This window comes from Halichoeres trimaculatus, unplaced genomic scaffold (genome assembly GCF_033239565.1).
Source record: "Halichoeres trimaculatus isolate MK-OKI-2021-1 unplaced genomic scaffold, fHalTri1.1 fHalTri1_scaffold_2, whole genome shotgun sequence".
In the NCBI taxonomy this organism is placed as follows: Eukaryota; Metazoa; Chordata; class Actinopteri; order Labriformes; family Labridae; genus Halichoeres; species Halichoeres trimaculatus.
Genome location: NW_027437180.1, coordinates 8,023,199 through 8,047,841, shown reverse-complemented (window position 1 = coordinate 8,047,841; position 24,643 = coordinate 8,023,199). Strand labels below are relative to the sequence as shown.

The 24,643-nt window shown below is 39.6% G+C and overlaps 1 protein-coding gene across 6 annotated transcripts in view; it reads right to left on the bottom strand.

Annotated features, from left to right (window-relative positions):
* Positions 1 to 57: 57 nt before the first annotated feature.
* The window catches only part of LOC141801114 (potassium voltage-gated channel subfamily KQT member 5-like), a 244,727-nt gene continuing 220,141 nt past the window's right edge, over positions 58 to 24,643 (bottom strand). Inside the window, exons 11-17 of one of the 6 annotated variants that reach the window (XM_074684025.1) lie at positions 23,358 to 23,414; positions 20,049 to 20,272; positions 15,587 to 15,695; positions 9,717 to 9,848; positions 9,355 to 9,462; positions 6,486 to 6,612; positions 58 to 4,920 (exon numbers count right to left, since the gene is read on the bottom strand). In XM_074684025.1, the coding sequence (XP_074540126.1) occupies positions 3,829 to 4,920; positions 6,486 to 6,612; positions 9,355 to 9,462; positions 9,717 to 9,848; positions 15,587 to 15,695; positions 20,049 to 20,272; positions 23,358 to 23,414 (1,849 nt within the window). In that variant the 3' untranslated portion in view covers positions 58 to 3,828. The remainder of the gene's footprint in view (positions 4,921 to 6,485; positions 6,613 to 9,354; positions 9,463 to 9,716; positions 9,849 to 15,586; positions 15,696 to 20,048; positions 20,273 to 23,357; positions 23,415 to 24,643) is intronic. The other 5 variants (XM_074684036.1, XM_074684062.1, XM_074684045.1 and 2 more) reach the window with 5 other exon arrangements.

Below are 24,643 nucleotides of genomic sequence, written 5' to 3'. Positions count from 1 at the left end.
AAAGAACGTATCGTCTCACAAACAAAAACCAAACTCTTCAGAGAATTTCCTTTATTGATGAATGAGAATAAAAGTTCACTTGCATTTTCATAACATTACAGGCTTCATAAATCTAACTGAGATTATTACTGGTGTGTAAATATGTGCACATAATTTAAATAAATTAAACGAGACAGAATGTTAACATGTCAAAGGCCCATTTTATGCCCAGTAGCAAAAACGATTGCTGATCAAAATTAGAAATAAAAAAGCCACAAGTCAGATTTACATTTAGAAGAAGAGAAAAATGAAGACAGTGTTACCATTTCTGTTAGATGAACCTAATGCACTTTTCAAAAATTATCGATATGGAGATGATCATGTACCACAAGAGCAAGGCACCTATATAATGTATGTACTACACATTTTGTAGACTTCATGTTGGTGATGAGGTCTTTTTTTTTCTCCTGATGCATCAGTTTGAACCATAAATAGTGATATGTCTTAATGACATGGCATTCATTCTCAGTAATTAAAAGGTTTGGATATGACAACCTCTTCATGCAAAATATGTTCAAATAACTTCAGGAAATTAAAATCCACTTCTTGAAAGCAAAATGACCCCAAGCCTCCTTGACATACAGTATATTCTGATTATTAAAATGGGTCTTCAATATGCAATGAGGTACTGCAAGCTAACAGTGGTTACTCACCACTAAGGCGTCGGATGCTTAATGAGTAGTATCTACCTGCAGCTGGGGATGCTAAAGTCAATTTCTTACAGCTGGGAGAGATCCACTGTCCCAGGCTGATCCTCTGTATCCGTACCATGCACCAGGAATACATTCTGCAGCAAGTCCACTTCAATGAAGCCGGAGTAACCCCACGTATTAATGTATGCATAAAAAGCAAAAACTGTGATTAAAAAAGAGATTTTCTTTCTGTATAAAAACAGAGCAGCAAAATGCCAAGTACAATACAGAGTAAGATTCCTCAACATTTCTCTCAGTGTTTCTGTCCCGAACCACGACAAAGTGCTTTTTCCAAGACTCGTATTCTGACAACACATCGAACCAAGACATGACATTCAGAATGAGTTTGTATCCTCGGCTGTCATCAGCTGGAAAAGCAACCAGTTTGGGTTTAAAAGATCTGGAAATTAGAAACAAGGCTTCTTTTGTCCACTTTTTAGACTGCACCTCTCACATAAACGTGCTGCACACAGCTGGCTTCTCGTGTAAACCAGCATTCTTCAGTGTCCATGTGCCTAAACAGGCGTGTATGTGTGTGTGTGCAGCGAACAGAATTGCACCTTATGACACTGATCAGCAGCATTGGCTTCTCTCTTTTAAAAGGCTTTTCTTGCTGTACACATCAGTCATAATTTTTTCAAGATTTTTAGTAATAATGTCATCTCTGATTTATAATATACAGTTAACAAAAACCTAGATGTGTTTGTTTTTGATTTGCTGGCAGTTTGACATCAAAATCAGTTTGCCATCTTAGGTACTGAGAATGGTTTCTTGATACTGCTCGGCTAAACTTGAGAAGCAGAATTGGCAGGGGAAAATGGTGTCAACACCATGAAAACGTTTTATTTTAAAATCCAAAAATTCACTTATTGAAACTCTCCTCTCTTAAACCATCACAGGTTAGTGATGAGCTTTAAAAATCCATAAACGTACTTTTTAAAGTTCCTTTCAAGTGTTTTGGATGAATTATGTGACTGGCTTTTTCTAGGTGTACATCTCTCAAAATTATTCACACTTAAAGATTACAAACATTGATTGTATTAAGAAATCTCCAGATTTGACATTGACTGATAAACAGCCAGCACCATGTGAGAGTCTATGAAATGAATGACTTGGTAGGCTGTTGACAGCTACAGACTTAGCACAAATAGTAAGGAAATCGCAGAGGAAGCTGTTTGGCATCGGCAGAGAAGATTTAGAAAAATTTTCATGGGTACAACTCACATCCTCCACTCTGCTGCTCATCCCTCAGATGCAGGACTCTATTAAAAACAGGATGTAAACAGGCTTTCTTAATGATATAACATTATCTTTTTTTGTGCAAAGTTTAGATGATTTTTAACCACAGAAACTGTTTGAAGAATCTGTGTTGTTCTCAAATGATGAGACATATAAAACCTGCAGTTTACAGAGGTTAAAACTTGCATAACAGCTGCAGTAGTTACTGTTTTGATTTTTTTATCTGAAAAGATTGAAAATACTACATAGTTAGTGGAGGTTTACAATGAAATAGAGAAGAATAGGGAAAGTTGAGTTTGTGTAAACTTCACCATGGAAGCCTGATGGGCCCAGATATCTAATATAACCCACCTTTCTCCAGGGCCTGTATTGTGTTGAGGACAAGGGTCCTTATAAAGACCAATAGAGGCAGTGATTATGGCTGAAATGCAATCTCAGTACACGTCATTAATCACTATGAACACACATCTGTAAAAATGTGAATAATTAGGGCACGTCCAGCCATTGTCGGTAAAAATAGACCGTTTGTACTAATGGTTAAAAAAACAAAACAAAAAACTATTAGGGTTTTGTATGAGCCAGGTTAATTCCTAAACAGAGGATTGTGGACCCAACCTTTACAAGTGCTAACGACAGGCTTACCCACCCCCATTAGACTGTTTTAAAGATGGTGGATGTTATGCTCATGCATTACCATTTAAGACGATAAATGATCTGCAAAGAGAACAGATATTTGGGGATTGAATTAATCCTTGGGAATAGTATGCTGATGTTGAGATTTACAGAAAATTTAAATTTAGGAGCAGTCTTTTGGCAGTGCATGTGGCTAACGCTACAGCTAAATGGGCCAAAGCTGTACGTTACGACTGATGATCCCGTTTGTGTAATGACTGGACGTGCATACAGGTCCTGGTTTACAAAGAGTCAGCTCAGCTCCAGACAGTTGACACGTGGTGTCTCAAGTTTCCAGAAGGACTGTTGACAGTCCCAAGTGAAGGAGAGGATGGTGTTTTAATATGGCTTGTCTGTTGTTAAGATTTCAGTGGCCCTGAAATGTTGGCACTTGCCTCAAAGGCTTGTCTGTTTATGGATACTAAGGCTCCCTGTGGTCTAAAAACATCTCTCTAAGAAACACCCGACTGTTAACAGAAACCCTCAGACATTCAAAAATGCTATGAATCTTTTTTCCGGATGTGTTTCGAAACTGAGAAAAGCTATTCAGAAACCCAAGATGCCTTAAAATACTGAAGTCCATTGGTAGTGACCAGCAAGAGGAATACTACTTCCAAGAGATTTCTCCATTTATTTGCTGGGAGTCAACTCTTTCGGGCTTCAGGTCTTTGTGTCTGGAGTAATAATTCTCAAACTGCATTCATCTGGATCACACTGAAGTATTAATGCCTGTTTTTTCCCTCCAGTACACTGGTTCTGGTTTGATTCCTCGAACTGTCCGTGCCTTTTAATTTTTCAAGTGTAAATTCTGTTTTCCTTTTCTCAGTACCTTTGATTAAACATGCCATGCTCATGCTGTTTCTCAAGGTCTCATATCTACCATCTGTCTTTAGGACAAAGTTTGGTTGCAACCGTTTTTCAGTTTTTCTTTGTTCCCGTTAAGCAAGCCTTCATCATTTTTTTTTTCATATATTCAATCATTCTTTAAAACAAAGAGTAACTCATGCAATGATATGCCACATGTGATCAGCCTGTATGAAAATACTGTGATTTTTATCAAATGGATCAACATAAAAGTAAACAAAATAGACCCCTGTGTCAGACACCCTCCCTCCCGCTCCCCTCCAAAAGGATAAAAACTGTCCGTGAGGTGAAATCTGCGCGTCTTCTGGACTTGTAGGCAAGTTTATTTTAGCCGGACATGCGGCATGTTCAGCAATTCGGTGCTGCCAGCAGAGGGTGGAGACGCATGGCCACTGACCAGGCTACTGTTGGAGCCCCGGGATCCTGCCCCTGATCTGCTCCCTGTCCTCTGGAGCTCTAAGGAGTACTCAGGGGTTTCTGCGGTCCCCAGTGACAGGAAGTCAAATCCCTGTGTCTCCATTTCCCTGTCACTGATAAAGAGGTCCTCCTCACCCCATCCGCCTCCTCCACTCCTGTTTATATTAACCCCACCTCCCCCACCTCCCCCGCCTCCCCCTCCTCCTCCAGGGTCTTGGCTGCTGCTGTGGAAGCCGATAGGGGAGTCACTGCTTGTACTGGGGCTCGGGGATGAGAGGCTGTGGCTGTGATGGGCCTCCTGGACACCTCCTGCTGGCTGCATCAGGTCCTGCACTGACATGGATTTGCCCAGGCCACGGTCCATCTTATTGGGGCCTGAGCAGCAGCCCAGGGCAGGCGGCACCAGCGGCTGTCCACTCCGGCTTGGAGGGGGAGGTGGTGGAAGTCTTGCCAGGAGAGGAAACCCTCCATCTGCTACTCCTCCACCACCACTGCTGCTCAGACTGTTTGGGGTGAGGAGCGGTGAGGAGCTCCCCACAGCCTCCTCCGTGCCGCTCTCCGGGGTGGTGGCTTGGGCCTGGCTGTGGTGATGGCGGGGGTAATGCGGGTGATGGTGGTGGTGATGATGGTGATGGTGGGGCAAAGGGGATGGGCTGAAAGGGGAGGATGCGAGGTTGGAGGGGGGTGTTGAAGAGGAGGCGTTTAGATTGAGGTTGAGCTCAGTGGGTGGAGCGAGGATTAGATGGAGTCCTCCTTTGGAGAGATGAGGGTTGGTGGAGGAGCGTGTGACGCAGCCACTGGAGGGAGGCGCTCCGCTGCTGCTAACCTGGGTGGAGCAGGAGAGGTCTTTGCTGAAGACGGAGGAGTGGTAGTCAGAGGTTTGGTCCAGTTCAAACAGGGGCAGAGAGGAGAGGGTGAGGGCTGAGGAGGAACCTTTACGCAGAACCTGACGATAGATGTCGAGCAGGGAGTCCAGCTTTGACTCGATCGACTGGACCTGTGAGGAGACAAGGATGGCATATGGAAACAAAAAGACATAATCAAACACGAGGAAGAAAGTTTTCAGTTAGGATGTTCTCTCTAGTCTATCAAAAGATAGTCTTTACAGACTGAACCGAATCTCTAAGAACTGATTCACTTGGAGCCTTTTGGTCCATGCTGATGGATAAACAGCACAAGAGCACTGAACACTGCCTGTGTTTCTAAATTGTTTTTTTCTATGTAAGAGCTACTGCACTTTATTGCAAAACACCTTGCACACACAAAAATCTGTGTATTCTAACTTAAGGTACACTGCCTCTTCTCAGTATGTTTTTTCATGCTGCTCACCTAAATTTAAAAATAAAGAGGGGTTTTATTTTGAAATCCCACATAGGAGTGAGGTCACCCACTATCTGAGGTCCCCTGGGTTTGTGTGGAAGGTTTCTTTTACCTAAAAATGAGGTCTTTGTGGCTATTACCATGACGTGCCATATATGCGCGCACCTTAAAACAATGTGTAAGCTGGCTTGACTAAAGTCTATTGCAGTGCTATTGGAGCGCTATTGCAGCGCTATTACCCTGCTATTGAACTGCTATTGCAGCGCTATTACCCTACTGTTGCAGCGCTATCACCCCACTATTGCAGTGCTATTGCAGTGCTATTACCGCAATATTGCAGTGCTATTGCAGCGCTATTACCCCACTATTGCAGCGCTATTAACCCTGCTATTGCAGTGCTATTGCAGAGCTATTGCAGCGCTATTGCAGTGGTATTACCCCGCTATTGCAGAGCTATTGCAGAGCTATTGCAGCGCTATTGCAGTGCTATTGCAGTGGTATTACCCCGCTATTGCAGAGCTATTGCAGTGCTATTGCAGTGCTATTGCAGAGCTATTGCAGTGATATTGCAGAGCTTTTGCCCCACTATTGCGGTGCTGTTGCTATTGCAAATCAATCTGGTCCTGCTGGACCCGATCAGGAAGCTAAGCAGTAGCGTTTTAAAATAACCTGTAACCAGCAATATTGGTGCTGATAATCTCATTTTAAAGTGTGCATTACAATCAGGCATATATACTTTAAACCATCTATCGTACTACTATATATATTCTATATGTGCCTGTAGGATATCTTAAGATACTCTAAGCTCGGTTGTTTTCTCTTCTTTGAGACTTTGAGTCACAGAACCTTTTTTTTTTCCAGATCCCCCATTTTTTCATTTAATCTCTGAAATTGATGAATGAAAAAAAAGTGACAATAAAACCTTAAACCCCTCAATCTGCCCTTTTCTATCGGTCAAAGGAGTTAATAAAAATGTTGAGAATGTTTTTGTCTGAGTAATAAGGGAGCTAGATCAGTGGGTGTTTCTGTAATACTCCGCTTGGCCACCAGAGGCTGATGTGCCCCAATATTTTACACTAAAGAGACCGAAAGCATTCGTTTCATCCCAGATTAGTTTGAATCTCTATGATACACTTTTGATGTTCAGACCACCACCACCCTAAATCCCTTTCCTTACACAGACACAGAAATGTTTTTTACCCTTCTTCAGAATGTGTTATTATTATAAAGGAAGATTCAGACCTGTCGCTCCACCTTACAGACTCGACCCAGCATGCTCATGTCCTCCAAAATATCTCCGTCAGACAACAGCTTCTCCCGAATCTTCTTATCCAGAGGGATCTGACCTCTACCAAGGATCTGGTCCACTCTGCAACACACAAACACACACACACACACACACACACACACACACACACACACACACACACACACACACACACACACACACACACACACACACACACACACACAAACACACACACACACACACACACACAAACACACACACACACACACAACACACACCAGCATACAAACACACACAAAAGCACATGCAAACACAAATAGACATTAATGACAGGAAGGACAGAAAGTGGCACACAGAGAGAAGGAAGCTTCAAAGTGAAACAACAGATCAGTGTAAGTTTTCAAACATTAGTAGACAGAGACAGGTTTTTATTTCCTCACTGGAGCTTTGAGAAACATTTCATCAATGTGTGTCACAATTTTTTTGAGAATGAGTGAGAATGAACATTTGATTGTTGTAATGTTGCTCAATCCAGTGATTTTCAGAAGAGTTTGGTCAATGAAAAACTTTTCTTAAAGGAGAACTCCAGTAATTTTTTTAACTAAGGCCAAAGTTTTTCAAACACTTTGTCTACCCCCCCCCCCCCTTAAAGCAGCTAAATGGCTGTAAAGACTGTTGTAACGTTTCTTATACACCAGTTCAAAGTTACAGATCAGCTACTTGGGCGGTTGTTTTTTATATCAACAGGCTCAAATCTTAATTCAAACTGTCTGTAAGCAAAGGGTTGCCAGTAAAAAAGACAGTAGTATTTTTTTTTTTATTACAATAGTTCAGTGTTAGCTTCAAACTTCATCATCAAAATCGGTCATGAGAGTTACCATTTAGCTAGTTTGTTTTTCTTTCATTGGTGTTTTGGATTAGAGACAACCCGTCCAACCAAAGAGAAACAGAGAAGGCAAAAGTTAACTCTTCACGTGACAGTTTGAACCTCTCTTTGCAATTAAAAAATAGATCTACATATCTATATCTGGTGCACCAGAAGTTTACATTGCAGCCATTACAGGACATCATAATCAATCTGAGAGATTCCAGAGGTTTCTCTGAATACTAGTCAGACGTCCCCAATATATTTTAAAATATGGTTGAAGTTAGAAAAATACCTGGATCTCCTCTAGGTGAGCAGGGTTTAGTTCATCAGAGGGTAAATCAAGGCGGTGTCATGCAGTTATACGATAAACATATTGGATTAATAAAAACAGATTCTCAACTCAGAACTGCATTTTTCTTATGCACAGTTTCCATAGTGCTTTTTGTGCCTGGTATGATATTGAAGTGGTTTTCTCTAAAGTTTCTAAATCCTTTCATCAAATATGATGAACACAATTTTCTGTGTGTAAACTGGAGTTAACTCAAGCATTCACACAGTCTGTTGTGTTTATCATAAAGCTGAAACTGTAGGGGCAGTGTTGCTGTTACTATCCGATACGTAGTGAGACATGAAGAAGAAATAACAAAGGCTGATCTTTTTGAAGAAAAATTTTGTAACGGCCTCATCGATCACCGCCATCTACAACTTGTTTTTGTCTTCTACAGTCACCATGTTTGTTTTTGAGTTTGTTGTTGACATAAACTTTTGACTCTGCCCCCCCCCAGTAAGTATTTATATGTGTCAAGAGCTTTTAATTAGATAAATATTTAATGATGGTCTAAAGCCGTTTGAAAAGGATTCATCCCACTGAAGGTTGTAAATAACAACGCCAGTTGTTCTTTGACATCTCCGTGCTAGAGAAGACAGAGTGGTGTAGGGTTTCACTGGTCAAAACGGTTTTGGTATTTTTCCTTCCATGTGTCAACAAATCCATCTTCATGATCAAAACCAGCACAGGCTGAATATCCTTCATGCTCACAGGCTAACTGCAGTGCTACACATAACAATGCCAGCCTGTCTTCTCTTTCTATGGTGACATTTTTCTGATGGCCTTGGTCCTCTTCTTACTGCCCTCTACTGGTCTGGCAGTCAACTGCAGCTCCTTTTTTTTTTCTTCATAGATCACTGGCCTGATTTACATAATCTACCTGTGTGTAGTCTAGAGTTAATGTAATTCATCATATACCATCATATCGAGGGTCTCTGTTAGTTTTACTCATAGACTGTTTTTTAAGCGTTGATGAAGATACTGGGACAGTTCACAGATCCGGAGCTGGAGAAGAACATGAGGTTAGCTGTTTTCAAGTTATGCCCCAAAATAGTGCTTACTTGGCTATGAATATGTGTCTACATTAGATGGTTAGTTTAGGTGGTGAACACAGAGCTTTTAAATATAATGAGTTGCTGTGGCAACAACCTACCCAATCTGAAAGTAATGGGGCTAGAGTCAATAAATAACTTCACGCAGCATCTATAAAATTCAACTTGATTAGTTGAAATAGTAAATTAATTTTTCTACCAGACTTTAAAAAAATCTAGCTTTCCTTTTGTAGCAAAGATCATTTAAGGAATGTAGGTTTAAGCTTCACTTCACATACCAAGAAACTGTGTCTGCTTTCAACATATAGTCTAAGATTTATCATCAGAAAGACAAAGCACATGCTAAGAATCAGAGTATATTAAGTGGAGTAGTCTTTGCTTATAGGATCGATTCACGCCAGGAGAGAAGTGAGTTGTTAAATAAAGCAGGGCGTGAGGCGTGAAAGACATGCTTTAAAAAGGTTTCATTTCACTTTAAAGTCAGTCAGTTCAAGAAGCTGTATCTGTCATCCATCTTCTCCAAGATTTTTGAGGTTAAATCTCCTCATTGAACGACTGATCTTAAAAAAAATGAAACCACATAATCATTAAAAAAAGGTGGGGGCTATTCTGACCCCTGTGTGGAGTTCTTTCTGCCCTGGCTGTAATAAACAGGCAGGGAGGGGGTGGAAAAGGTCTTGGCGCGGCTGCTCAGGGTCTGTGGGCCTACTATCATGTCCAGCCTGTGAGGGAAGCAAAGAAAACACAGGCACGCAGAGGAACACGTGCATAAACACACACATCAATACAATACACAAAATGCAAAGATCAAACACATGTTCAGACATCCACGTGGCACAGATAAACAAAACATGCACAGGGTTAAAGTAAACACATACAGACATGTACACACAGTGATACAGATGAGTTACAGAATGGTCAAAAAGCTCTGGTTTGAAGGAGTGTGGGTGAAAAACAATGATGTCATCATACGTACCTGGTCTGGAGGCTCTTAATGCGACACAACATGTCCAGGTGACCAGCAGAGTACTGCTCGATCACATCTTTGACATCATAAGGACGCAGGGTTTCCTTAAATTTCTTCTTTGCCACATGGAACTTCATTATCCTGAACAGAAAGAGAAAGTGTTCTTCAACCTGCCACAAGAGGGAGCTCTCATACAGCCAGTGCACACTAACAACAGCTACTCTGAAGCTGAGATACATCACAGCCAATGAAAATATTTCCTTTTATCTCGCCTTGATTTGAAATATGCTGCCCTCTTTTAGTCTTCACCCAACACACTTTAAACTCTTAGTTTCTTTCACCCATCCACACCACATTCACACTCCGATCACTGAGAAAATCCAGTGATTTGGTCCGCGTGTTTGTCAAGGTATCACCCTAGAAAAGCACATAGCAAAAACAGCAAGCCTAAATACAGGATAAAAACATTAAATCAGATTTGAAAAAGACATAAAACAAAACATCAACATCAACAACAACAACAAAAAACCCTGGTCTAATTATTTGTCCATGCAACAAGATATTTCTGGGAATCAGGGCCTTGAGAAGTTTCCCCAAGTGTTGAAACAAGAAGAAGGTTCTAAAATACTTTTAAAAAAAACTCTGTCACTCACAAATTAAGTTAATATACTGAATAAAATTTCTTTCTTTTTTGTGTTCTCAATTTTAGCAAATGAGGCCAAGGGACAAAAAATCAACTCCAATATAGGTTAAAAATTACTCAGCATTAGTAAAGTATGGGTTCTATTAGAAATAACTTGTTTTCAACTCATATATTTTGTCTTATTATTTTAGTCTTCAATCAAGCAACTTGAAGGAGCTGCTGAATCTTAAAACAAGTTATATTTTGATGAGACTTTGGGTGAGAAAACCAATTTAGCTCAATTCAACATTTTTCCTTTTTTGACTGAGCTTTAAAATCCCTTGTTTATTTGAGATAATAAAGACGTGCTTCGACTCAATTCAAGACAATACTGTTAACTCAAAGATAAAAGGGAAGTTAAAAATAATTAAAAATCTAAATCAAAGAATTAAAATCTTGGACAGTGCCAAATAGTTTGGAGTGCAGCTCTGTGAAGTGTGAACATTGGTTCCTGTGCCTCAGGGACCAGTTTCAAGGGAATTGTCTCAAAGAGTTTCTTAGTCCTTTAAAACAAAGACAGGAAGGGATGGATGCAAGACGACAACAATACTGGGTCTTGTTGTGAGTGGAAGTTAAATCGTCAATCTACAGTTTGACTTCAGTTTTGTTGGTATTCTGAAATCTTATTGAGTGATTTTGGCGTATTTTCAGTTGAAAAGGTCTTTGTAGACTTAATATGAGCTACAATCACCTGCAGTCCAGGAAAATGTCTTATTTCAAGTTATTTAAAGACAAAAATGAGGAAAAATTGCTTGTAACAAGTAAAAATAATCTGCCAATAAAACAAGCGAAAAGTTACTTGTATTAAGACATTATTCTAGTTTCACCGAAATTTTCAAGCAAATTTTCCTCTTACCATTGGCAGATTTTTTTTTCTTGTTCCAAGCAATTCAGACCTCATTTTAGTCTACAACAAAAACACTTGACAAGATTTCTTTTTTTTTTTTTTTTTTTGCAGTGTTCCCATCTAACAGCACTTACTCTCACTGCATTGCTTTGTGCCTCATGCACATTTTTCTGCATATGAATTTAATACAGAACAATTACCCTTCTGCGAGTAGGAGAATAGAGAGCAAGAGGAAAATACACAGCATGATGGTGGTAAGTGCAGTGGATTATTATGGCTGAATGTAATAATACATGATTGCATGCTGTTAGTCAAGTCTATGGGGGAGAGGCAATGAACAACACATCATCCTCTAGCATTGTATATGATGGCGTTTAGCTAGCAGAGCAGCCTTCTGTGTCCAACCATCGCTAAAAGTCAGAGAAAGCTTAAACTATGATGGTTTCGGTATTTTTTAAAAAAAAATTTTTAATAACAGAGTAAAGAAGAAGCTGTCTTTTTTTTATTTTATTTTTTTAACAAAATTCCTGTTAAAATAAAATTTGGAGCAGTAAACTCTGACGTTAACACTCACAGACTCACTCCAGCTTGAAGATAGAAAACGATCAGAAAACGATCTAAGCTAATGTGAGGAACTGCTTGTGTTGGTTTTGGCGTGCTCTATGGACAGAATAATAGCTCTATACTGGTCTTCACCTGACAAAAGCTCTTACCTACCGTCTTTGAGTAGTCCAAAATAATATTTATTGTGAAGATTCGTCACAGAAAATGTAATAAGTGGAGTTTTTTTTAAGCATCATCTGGTGAGAGACCTTCTCCCCCCTGACTTGCAGACATTACAAGTATGTTAGAGTATAGAGGGATAATCAGTCTACGTCATCATAAAGATGACATCTTGACTGCAGAAGCAGCGTTTAGCTCCATTCACTCAGATGAGTTAGCGTTTTTAAGCACTAAATTAAAGCTGTTATCAGCATAGAGATGTACAGTTGTCCTGTAGTCAGGTTTTAGAAACGATACTATACAACAGAGGAAACGTCTACCAAGTTTGGACTGAGACAGAGCAACCGGTGTTTTGGAGTAAATAGCGACCATGCTAACTGGTGAGTCTCAACAGACAGCATCAGTGTTTAACGGCTGAGAGTCACCAGTTAACAGGGTCACACTTTACACTGAAACACCAGCGACGTCTGCGGGTGAATAATTAACTCTGGACGTAGTTTTCTGGTTCTTTCAACATGAACCGGGTCTCAGACTCAGCAGTCTGTGTTCCTCTTTGGTCTGGGAGGCTTACTGGTTTATTGACACACGTTTACGTCCTGGTCTGTCATAGTCTGTTAAGTGTCTGGATAATGCCGTCATGAGTATCGAGTGACAGTTGTGTAACTTGCTCTGTGGGTACACTGGATTTCTCCTCTAAAAACGTCTGTCCCCCTAATATCTGTCCACTTGCTGATCTCTTCTGCCCTCTCACTGCTATTTCACAAACCTGGCAGCCGTTTACCATCCATATAAGTGATGATATTTAGTTTAAAAATGAGCTTTTCAGTGGTTAACTCCTCCACGTCAGTTGACAAACCATTATACTCCGCAGTGCTTCTGCACTCTGGTTGTGCGCGCATCCACCGTTGTTGATAAACAAATAATCCCTCTAAGATTTTTTAGTCTTGTTGATGATTAATTTGTTTGCTTTAGCAGTTCATTGATCTGCATTAATTTTAAATCCAGAGTGTTTTTCAAAAGCTTAAAACTCCTCAAGGGAACTACATGAACAGGATCTCTGCATTAGTTGGACTCTTAACTGTGTGTGTAGCTGTAAGTGTTGGGTTGTTGCTGTCCCTATGATCGACTGCTGATGTGCAGACCAAACAGAGCCTCTCGCTGATCCACACCTGGGATAGGTTAGTGTCGGGGTCCAACAATGTTTCAGACCCTTAAAATGCTGGAGACTACAGACCCCCTGCTAAAGGAGTACACTGATAGGTCATTCAAAACACAGAAAACAAACAAAACAGAAAAAACCCTTAGATACCCAATTTACCTGATCTGTACAGAATTAGATATGTGGACAAATTGCTGTGTTTCCTAAATCATTGTTCCACCACCAATCTGTCATAATCCTAGCTTAGTCACCCTGGTGGTCTTGAAACGAAGAAATGTGGAAAACAGATTTAACGTTTTCTATTTGCACAGCTCTGTATAAAACTTAATCCCCAGTTTGTTTTTATTTTCATAAAATGGATGAAGTATGAAAATGTAAACCATTTTTAGGAGACATTCTGCGACCCCTCTATCAGTGTTTCAGGGTCTACCCAAACTTTGGATGGGCCATTTCTGTCTGTCTGTCTGACAAAACCATTGTTTTCTTAGGATGATTCCTTCTCATACCTCTTTGCTCCGTTTTAAACTACCAATCAACTGACAATCACGTCCATGAAAGGAGCAACACCTTTAAGCAAGTTCAGGAAGCAACTCAAGGTGTGGAAATTTTACACATTTTCCGAGCCTCATCTCATACTCACCTGACAAACCCACCCATACAGACAGTTCATTTAAGCTTTCTAGGCTCCAGCTACTTCAATGTACACACCTGGTCAAAATGTTTCATTTTACCGGACAGAAAGTTTCAAGAATTTATATTTTGCACTGTTGGAACTTAAAACGTTTTTAAGTAGACTTTCAAAATGCAAAAAAAGGAAGTGGGAGTGGGGCAAAAAAACAGGAGTAAAACAACAATTAGGCTGAAATATGCTGGTTATCAGCAAATCAAAGATTTAAAACCACATTTCAGAGAACAAAGAAAAAAAAACAACAACATAAAAACATCTCCGGTGGGATCTCCTCGTCATGTCAGTAACATTGAAGTCATCAGGACGTCAAGGTTCAGTTTTTTCTCCTCAGAGAATCAAACTTTCTTCACCTTTCAGTGTCCCACGTTTGCTGCTCTCTGAAAAAGTCCAAAACATAGACTGTATACAGAGTGGACAGCGTGGCTCCACCATTTACCATTGTATGGTTTTGAAGCCAAAATAGCCCAGTCACAGGCGCCGCCATTGGCAGCAATTGCAGGCAGAGTCTGCGCAGTAGAAACTGTGAGGGATTATGGGAGAATCTGAGTGGAGCTGGGTGACAAAAACAATAACTATTTTTTTTTCTTTCGAGGGTCTAATCACTTCTTGACTCTCCCTCCCGACATGTTTTACAATCCCCGAAAAAATACACGAGAACGGCAGCTCTCAATCAGCTTTAAACTTTATGTAAAACCTCATTTTTAACCTCTTATAACTAATAAAAACGAAAATTTTCAGAAAAAAGAACTTGAATACAAGGCAGACAAATGATAACCTTAAATCACAACAACAATCAGACGTGCAAAACATTTCTACCAGGTGTATTATTTTTTAAAGTTTGACCACAACCCATCTGGAATGACTGGAGAGACGGATATTTTGACCTATACTGTAGCCAGCCACCAGTTTTTGTGGCGACCTCACTTCAAGCCAAACAAGATGGTGTTCATTTTTTATTTTTACAGTCTATGGTCCAAACTGGTGAGTTTGTGGCACTGAAGAAGACAAGGCCTTTGAAGATGTGTTTTGTTCTTATAGCTCTTCTTTCACAGATGTCATCTGATGGTTATTGGGCTGCACTTGGCCCCAGTAACAGCCTTAGTTTGGGTCGAGGATCATCCAGTGTCTTGGGATGTTTTAAGAAAAGATTTTTAGCCTTTGCCACCAGGAGGTCATGACAGAATACCTGACTGAAACTGACTTCGAATCCACATTTTGATGCAGATTTTGTCTTTTAAAGGCTGTGGTTTTTAAACTTCTGATCAACTGATGAACAGACTACTTCAGTTTTATTGGTGTTTGCAATAAGTTGCTGACTTAAAATCTTATTTCATCTCACTTCCATTTCTTCCTTTTGCATTTTAAAACTCTAATAAGAACCTTCTTAAGAACCATCAGTCCAAAATGTAAATTTGTGCAACAGGTCTCAACAGATATGTATATATGGTACAATTAATGTATTATCTCATCTCCAAATTATCTATATGAAATTAGTCTGCAATGAGTGATGAGGTGTGTATTTGTGACATGAGCTCTCCACTGTTAATGTTTAGACTAACAACATTTCCTGTATCTTATCTCTGTATCCAACCACACGAACCAGAGATGATCTAAAAATAAACAGAGAATAAATCTTCCGGTCATCCTAATACTGAACACATTCAATCAGCGGTGCCATTAGAAAGCAGGGTGTAATCAGAGTTTGTTTGCACGCTGCTGCGATGGAAGTGAACACAGCATTAGTTTGATGAAGGAGGAAGTCTCATTTCCTCCAGCTCACCTGACGGCTCTAATGACAGATCTGACTGAGGGCAGCAGGTCCTCCACTGAGATCTCACAGTGACAGCCCTTCTCATCAACGCCATCCTCGACGGCCATGTTGGAGTCTGCTGTTGGGGAGAGGACACGGAGATTAGCAATTAGTGGATGTTTACTGACATGTGATGCACTCAGTCTCACAACTCCTTACAGTGAGATCACTTTTGACCGTTTTCTGGGTTGTGTGACGAGCTGAAATCATACCACTAAATCTGAAGCTGATACAGTTTGTCAGACAGTTGCTCATACATAATGAGCTTTTATGAAACCCATCTGTTGAAGGATAGTCACATAGTGGAAAATATGTAGCTCCATAGCAGCTTATTGTTCCACTTTTTCACCAGCGAGTGGCCGTCCTGTCATCTGTTTAGCAAATGTTGTGAAGCAGGTTGCAAATACCAGTCTGGTAGACGCAGCTTGTATGTTAGCTTTTAGCTTAGGCTGTATCATTCTCCTGTTTATCTTTCTTCTGCTCTTCTGTCCTTTTTCTGTCTGAAAGTTAGGCTCCAGTGTCCACTATTGCTACAAAATTAACCCTAAAAATCATTTTTAGCAGCGAAAAACACAGGTTTCCCTTCTCACTACTAAACTTTGTCAGTCTGCGTGGTGTTGTCATAGAAACTTAGACGTGTCGTAAATCAATTCAGTCCTGCCTGACCTGAGACGGAAACTGAGGAATACTTTAATGGTGCTGATAATCTCATTCTTAAGTGTGGATTACGTGGCATGTATCTAGGGGTGAGACAAGATCACTTTCAAAGTCCTCACAGTTCCTTTGACTACACAAAGCAAAAACAGGGTTTAGAACTGAACAGCTGTGGTCACACCTGGTTAGCTGAGGCTGGATTTTTAAGTCGTGTTTAAGAGATCACAGCCACAGATGTCACAGGTGTTTCAGTGGAAAGTGTGACCCTGTTAACTGGTGGCTGTCAGCTGGATGCACCTCTTATAAATACCTTTACTTTGTCCCTAAAGGTTTATCTGATGAGTTTACTCTTACATTATAACAGCAATGATAAAACAATAGGATGCTTTTGCAAGGATTTTCTTTTTCATTTTTCAGCCCATTGTGTTGATAATTACTGACATGCTTGGGTAAAGGTTGCCAATTAGCATGGCTACTCCAAGCTCCAAAACACTGGTTTTGGAGCTCGGAGCTGCGACGGTCATGATCCTGTCAGAATCCGTTACAACTTAAGTCCACAGTGGAGTATTGTTTCTGACAACCGACCACGAAACAAACCAGACAATTTTGTGCTGCTTACAGTTTTAATTCAGAGTTCAAAGAACACTAACTCGTCTCCATGAATGGAGCTAAACGTTGCTTCAGTTGCAAAAATACAGAAGCATATATATGATGAGGTAAGTTGCAAAGGGGTCCATAGAGGATAGCTCTGAGTCAGTGCTGATGAGACAGCTCACTCAGAATCCATTTCCTTTTACCACCCATGAAAATCTTGAGTATCTTGGGATGCTTCGTGACCTGACCTGATTAATCACAGCATCACTCCTGTCTCCAGATAACCATCCCCCTGTTACTCTTTCTTCTCATGGTTTCTCCTTACATTAAATGGTCAGGACTGACTCGGAGGAAATGGAATGATGAAAAGGGAGGCCATTCAGGACACTTTGCTGTTTGATAGGGACGGAGTAAGAGTGAGTCACATGATGAAAATTGTAACTCTTCTGGCTATTTGCTCTATTTAACAAAACATGGAGCTGGAACCTCTTTTCTCCTTCAGATTTAATCGTAATGAGTAAAAAATGCTTCCTGTCCTCTAACCTTTCAGACAGCCAACATGGCAGAGGCAGAATGATCAGATGGAGCGTGGCTAACAAGCAATTCAGCTCAGTTCTGGAAAGATTGGTTATTGGATCATCTACGCCAAGAGGTTTTGGCTAACGCGGCACCAATATTCCTGCCTAAACTCAGCACCCCTCCTTCCATCAATCCATCAGTCCAACCACACACACCGACTGGCTGCGACCCAAGAGAGCCTGCCAAGGTAACAGTGCCAAGCCAAAGGAAGGAAGTGCTAATGACCACAAACATTCATCCTGTCAGCTGTCAGAGTTGGTGAGCACAACCAGTTCTAGTGAGTTGAGTCACTCACCAAAACACTTCAGTTCAGTCCATGGACTCAGACCTGGGGACTGAATAATCTCAAGACTGGAATGAAAAAAGGAATCAGTCTTCATCATTTCTGTCTCTTGTAAACCGTGGTCAGAGTTTGCAGTTGATAACTTCATTTGTAGGCTATAGGTACTTTTCATCCAGTAAGTCTAGAAACCATATACACTGTAAAAAGGGAATCTTCAGTCAGTTTAAGTGATGTAATTTTCTTAATTAATCCAACTCAATATTTTTTAAGTTAAGGTTTCAAATGTATTTTTGTGGATCAAATCAACTTGAAGTTCTGCGTTGGTACAGCTAAAAAGAAGAAGTAGTTGGACCAACTTAGATTAATTGTTTCAATTGGTCACACCTAAATAAACTAAGTTATTTGGAATGAAATTAACAAGTTCATTTAACACAACTTAATAGGTCAAATAAACTAAATAATTGAATTCTTCTCAAATCAAAATTTTGCATCAATCCAACTTAAAGTTTTCACTTGTTTCAACTCAATAATCTGCAAAACCCAAAAGGAAAAACCATGGGTGAGGAGGGAACACTGTGGATATAAAACCCTGCTGCACATTAAGATATCACGCGGGGGCAGTGTGTCTGTGTTCCATGGCATGGACCAGCTGCCTGTCTGTGGTCCAGTATGCTGGCTGGCTGTCTGTGCTCCATGGCATAGGCTGCCTGGCTGCGCTCCACGGCAGTGAGGGCTCCAATTAAAATAATCTCTCAGTAATGGTAATTTGAATTTAGCAGAAAACAAAACCCAGTTTGTCATTTATAATCATAATTTCAGCCTACCAACACATCTCATTAATTAACATATAAAACATTAAACACGCTTAAAGGTTCACGGTCCATGCCACAGGGCACAGACAGCAGGTCCATGTTATGTGGAGCACAGAAAGCCTGTGCTTTTTGCAGGTTAACATTTCAATGTACAGCGTGGTCTAATATCCACTGCATTCCCTCCTCACTCACGGTTTGAAAAAGACAATACCATAGGCTGTAAAGTAAACTTTACAAGTAGACATAAAGTAAACTCAGCTAAAGACAATTAGTCATATTTACTGACCTTTTAGTGCAATTATTTTCCTAGATTCTTTTTTTAGTAAACTCAACTTGTCACATTTTTACAGGGCAATAAAGTATAAAAACACCTTGTCAGATTTTACGGAGAGGTTTTTTAAAATTATTGAGTTGAAACAACAGAAAACTTTAAGTTGGACTGATGCAAAATGTTGATTTAAGAACAATCACATTTTTAAGTTCACTTGACTTAATCAATTGTGTTAATTGAACTTATTAACTTCATTTCAAATAACTTCATTTATTTAGGTGTTACCAATTTAAGCAATAATTTAAGTTGGTCCAACTGTTTTCTTTTTCAATGTAGTTCCTGATGACAACAACAAGGTCAGGTATTTATCAGTACAGTTATGTGGCCTTGTGATTTGAAACATGGCATCAAGAAAATGTAGTAGCTGGCTATTTGTAGCACTATCGGCATAGTGCTCCGATGTATCCGTAGGATAATGTGACAACAAGTAAACACTGTTAGTTATTATTAAGTTTAGTAGCTGTTTATATTTAGCACAGCTTCTGTCCTTTTACTGTCTGACTGTTAGGCTCCTGTGTCCATCACTACAAAATTAATCAAGGAAATCATTTTCTGCAGAGAAAAACACAGATTTCTCTTCTCACTTCTAAACTTTGTCAGCCAGTGTGGTGTTGTCATAGAGACCAAGACAAACTTTAAGTTAATCTGGTCCTGGTTGACCCTATCTGGAAGCTAAAAAGTAGCAATTTAAAATAACCTGTAACCAGCAATATTGGCTATGATAATCTCACTTTAAAGTCTGGATTACAATCAGTAATATATCTAGAAGGGAGACTTTTTCAAGATCACTTTCAAACTCCTCACAGCCCCTTTAGGCATGAAGTTGGCAGAAATTGTCAAGTCTTACAAAATGATGACTTTCAGCAGGAAGTATCCTTCCCAAACAGCTTTAGGCTATCATTAAAAACTTATCTGATTAAAATATTCTGATGAATTCATACAAAAACAAACTAGGATGCATGCTTCTGTGTTTCAACAGAACTTGAATTGATCTTATTTATTTTTCAAGGTCTCTCCTGCTGTTTGGTTCGGCTTTGTCCTCCTGTCAAAATCACTTTTGAAACTCTTGATATGAAAGGTGCTGTATAAATAGAGTTCTCAAAAGCTAAAAAAAAAAAACAACAACTAAATGATGGATGATTGGTTGATCATCAGAAAATGGGGTAACAAGTCACTCACCATCAGTGGTGGAGCGCGACTGGCTCTTAAGGCGGAGTGAGGGTCTGAAGCGTGTTCGGTCGTTGAAGCTCCAGCTCTTCTGTACCTTGGCTGGACTGGTGCCCTCCGCTGCAGTTTCAGCCACCGGAGAACGCCGGTCGTTCACCGAGGAGGTCTGCCTGTTCTTGATGCTCTGACCTCGAGGGCTTGCCAACCTCACCCGTTCTTTGAAGCTCAACTTCTGACTGTGCAGTAAAACACGAGCACACAGTGAGGCAGAGGGGAGTTTAAGTGAGGACAGTGACGTTTAAATGTGGAACGACAGACAGGAGAAATCATTTTAACAGGTAATCAACAACAAAGTCAAAGGTCCATGGCCAAAAGACTGTTTCTTATCACATTCTTAGAGCAGTCATCATTCAGAAGTTTATCAACCTGGAGAACAGTGCACAGCTGCAAGGTAAGATGGAAAAGCCAGCATGCATTGCAGCAGTGCAGCAGGAGCCAAACAAAATGCAAGCACAACTTATGCATGATGCCTCATCTTTTAGTCATTTTGGATCTTTATGAGTGTATTTATGTCAGATTTGAATACATGTCTGCATTAGTATATCATTATAATTAGTGTCTATAATGTTGATTAGACATAATGTGGTGTAATGTTGATGTAAGGTGTCCCATAAAGTGAGGTTATGGGTTAAAGTTGATAAAAAAATTACTTGTGGAAAGTTAAAAACAAAGTGTGAATAAATGAAGATAAAAGTAAGAAGAGTTTATAACTACATGCAAAGGCAGTGCAAAGCATCAGGCATGGCTTGTTTAAAAAGGTGCAATATGTCGGGCTGAACATGTGTAAAAGTGTGTTGAGGAAAATACATAAAACAATATATAAGAAAAAATAACTGAGTGTCAGCGATGCAGGAATGATATCACCAGTTAATCTGCTGTTTGTTAATATTATGAGCAGGAAATGTTTCAGAAAGGGTATTTCGTAGTTTTCTCTTTTATTACTGTCAGAAGAGTTCAAGTCAAAGACTTCTGATCCTCAGTGCTCAGTTATATGAGCATTGATCAGGTTTTCAGGATTTTAAAAAGCGGTGATACCTCTTTAGCTCAGGTGTAGTAGTTGGATTTTCACTGGTATGATCTGATCTAATGTGATCTATGATTTTTAAGGCACTGTGGGGAGTTTTCTGACAACAACTGTGGTTAAAGCCATAGTTTTTCCATGATGCAAACTACATTCCCTGAGAGCACCATACCCCACTATCATAAAGCAGGGGCTCTGGCTTAAGAGTGATTTTGTTGTTTAAAGGGGCTGTGAGGAGTTTGAAAGTGATCTTGAAAAAGTTTCCCATCTAGATATATGCCTGGTCGTAATCGACACTTTAAAATGAGATTATCAGCAACAATATTACAGGTTACAGGTTATTTTAAATTGCTACTGCTTAGCATCCTGATCCGGTCGTCTAGGACTAGACTGGTTTATGGCACTTCTGGGTCTCTATGACAACACCACGCCAGCTGAAAAAGTTTAGTAGAGAGAAGAGAGGTCTGTGTCTTTCTCTGCTGAAAACAATTTCTGTGATTAATTTTATAGTGATGGTGGACACAGGAGCCTAATTGTCGGGGGAAAAGGACAGAAGAGCAGGAGAAAACTAAACAGAAGAGTGATAGAGCATAAGCTAAAGGCTAACACGTGGGCTAATCTGTTTGTGCTAATGTTGACTCCAACCCACAGTCAGCAGTTATTCTGCAGTGGTCTGTTCAAACTTGAGAGTCTATCAATAAAATGAAGAGTGAGGTTACGTTAGCTCTGCTTGGTAGATGACTGGCAGGACATAACCAGGGAATACTAACGTTATATAACATTATATGAACAGCCGTTAAACTACTTACAAACTGACAGTGTTTACTTGATGTCACGTTAGCCTACAGATACGTCGGAGCATGGGGCTGCCGATAACACTACATGTAGCCAGCCACTACGTTTGCTTGTTGTTACGTTTCAAACTGTAGCACTACGAAACTGTACTTGATAAGTCTTTTACCTCAGTGCATTTTATCCTGTAAAAAGTTATCTTAAATAAATAAAACTTTCTCCATTTAATTCTTATAAAAAAACCCCACAAACGATTCGCTAAAAGTAGTTTACGACTGTGTGTGTGAGACTCTGGGCCAAAAGGTGGTGAGGGAGTCCAATTAAAACAGATCCTCCTCACAGCATCTTTAACAAAAAAAATTAAATTAAATAAATTACATTTTTCTTTGCTCCAGAGAACTATTTGAGGAGGTTAGTACGATTTGTAGCTATGTCAAATTGCTAACTATATTTGTAACAACAAAATTCATATTTACTACTGTTTGTTAGCTCAAAAAGTAGTGCTCTATTAGCAAGAATAGCCATGGTTGTAATTTTTTTCAGTCATGAAAATTACTTTAAAAGAAAATGCTTGTCTTCTGCAAATCTTGCTTTAGTATCAGACATAAGGACAACACATTATGCCAAGAGAAATCTGAAGAAAATAAACATTCTGCTTGCTAACTCACTCCTCACTGTTTAACATTATCATCAGGGTTAGAAAAATAGACTTCTGTGATTGAGTGTTCAATATTGAGCCAGTAATTCACATGTAAAGACAATATAGATCTGAATTTGAAGTGGCATTCTCAAAAAAATGAGACTATTTCTGGAGCATTTAAAAACCCCTCACAGTGCCTTTAAAAAACATCTCTGTGTGTTATAAGTAATTACTGAAAAAGGACCATACATCAGCATTTACTGTTTTTTTTGTCATTGCAGTCTAATTTTTATTATTTCCATGGGAAGTGTTGACATAAAGAATATGAATGAATCAGAATTATCTCTGGATTGATGATAACTTGCCTCATGGTGACTGTGTGTGAGTTTCATCAGTGGCAGAAAAGCGAGTACCAAAAAGCCCAAAGTACTGGACTTGGGTGGTGAAGCTTGATTTCTAATTTAGATGTGACACCAGGAGCTGTTTGAAGAAGAGGAGTAAATTATTTTGCATGAAACCTCAGTAAAAACTGATCATTTCAGGAGATGTTCTGCAGAGACTGAACCTGGTTGGAGTATTCTGAACAAATGCAGTCGAAACCAAAGTCACAACAGGCAGAAGTAGCGCATTGCTCAGGCAAAGATCAAACAAAGGCAGGTAGGTTTTTTTTTTTACTATAAAGGTGACTGATGTCTCCCTGAAATAACTCTGCAGCCTCTCTGCCTCCTACAGATACTCATGCACCAAGAATTAGTCAGCATTCCCATATAGAGGCGTCACGTAACCGCAGCAGAAATGCTGTGTGTACCTATGTTTCCGAGTCGTACGCCTCCTCAGTAGCTTCTGTTTATTACTAAGAGTTTTACTAAGAAAAAAAAACCAAGAGCAGATAGACAGACGGTGATGTGTTACATGATGCAGAACCAGAAGAGGGGAAATGTTTACCTCAGGATGTTTTCCAAAGCAAAACATTCAGCTTCCTTACCCGTCTTTAACTCTCCTTACTTGATTTAAGTTTTATAACCTAAGTTAACCCTTAAAATCCTCTTAGGTGGTGCCGGTGTGGCTCAGCTGGCAGATCAGGTGTACTGAGGCTACAGTGTATGTAATCCCCCATCTCTTTCCACATTTTCTGTCTTTCTCAGTCACCCTCCAAGACAAATGCAAAAATCACCCCAAAATAGATTCCTCTTGGATAGAATACCCCATTGCTAACATGTTTTTCATTTCTTTGAATATGTTTAATTACTTCGTATTCCCAAAACCTTTACATCCCGATTGAGAAATGATCAAGAAAGAACATAAATGAAAATCAAAATTCATCAAGTTTTGCCAAAAAAACAAAAAACAAAAAAAACATATTGATCCAAAAAAACTGAATGTAGAAAAACAAGCTAATCACTTGTTTGATTCAAAAACATCACAAGTATTGAGAACAGTACAAAAGATTTTTTATCCTCTAATCAACCACAGAAATGACAGCGTCTTCATTATTAGTTTGACTTATTACCCAGCTGTGTTTAATACTAGTGTCTGATTGGTCCCAAAACATCAATTATTAATAGCAAAACAACACAATGCAAAAGTCTGAATCAAGTGTTTTGTCTTTTTATGGATAAAAATGGTCTCATTAGACTTTGAGCCACCTTCACCTGGCAAGACCAGATAAATGTCTTATTCCAAGATATAAGATACAAAATGAGAACTGAATTACTTTTAAAGAGTGAAAGAAAAATCTACTTTTTTGGTTAACTGCATATGTAATCTTTGCAGATTTTTGTTTGGTGCACTTGGGAAGCTATTCAGGCATCTTTTACTTTAGTATCTTGAATTAAGACATTTTTCTAGACTAGTCAGTGCTGCTCATATGCTAAAAACATAACACAAACACTTGCTTGGATTTCAGATTTTGCTGTGCACACAAAACAACCAGATCACACAGGTCAGATCAAAGATATCTCCATCCACCCTTTGACACTGTCGTAGAAAAATGATTGTCCATCTCAGGCTGGATAAGAGAAGGGAAATACTGACGGCGAGCAGCACAGATTTAAGCGCAGCCTGAGGGGCTAACCATCTCTGATAGAGACGAGA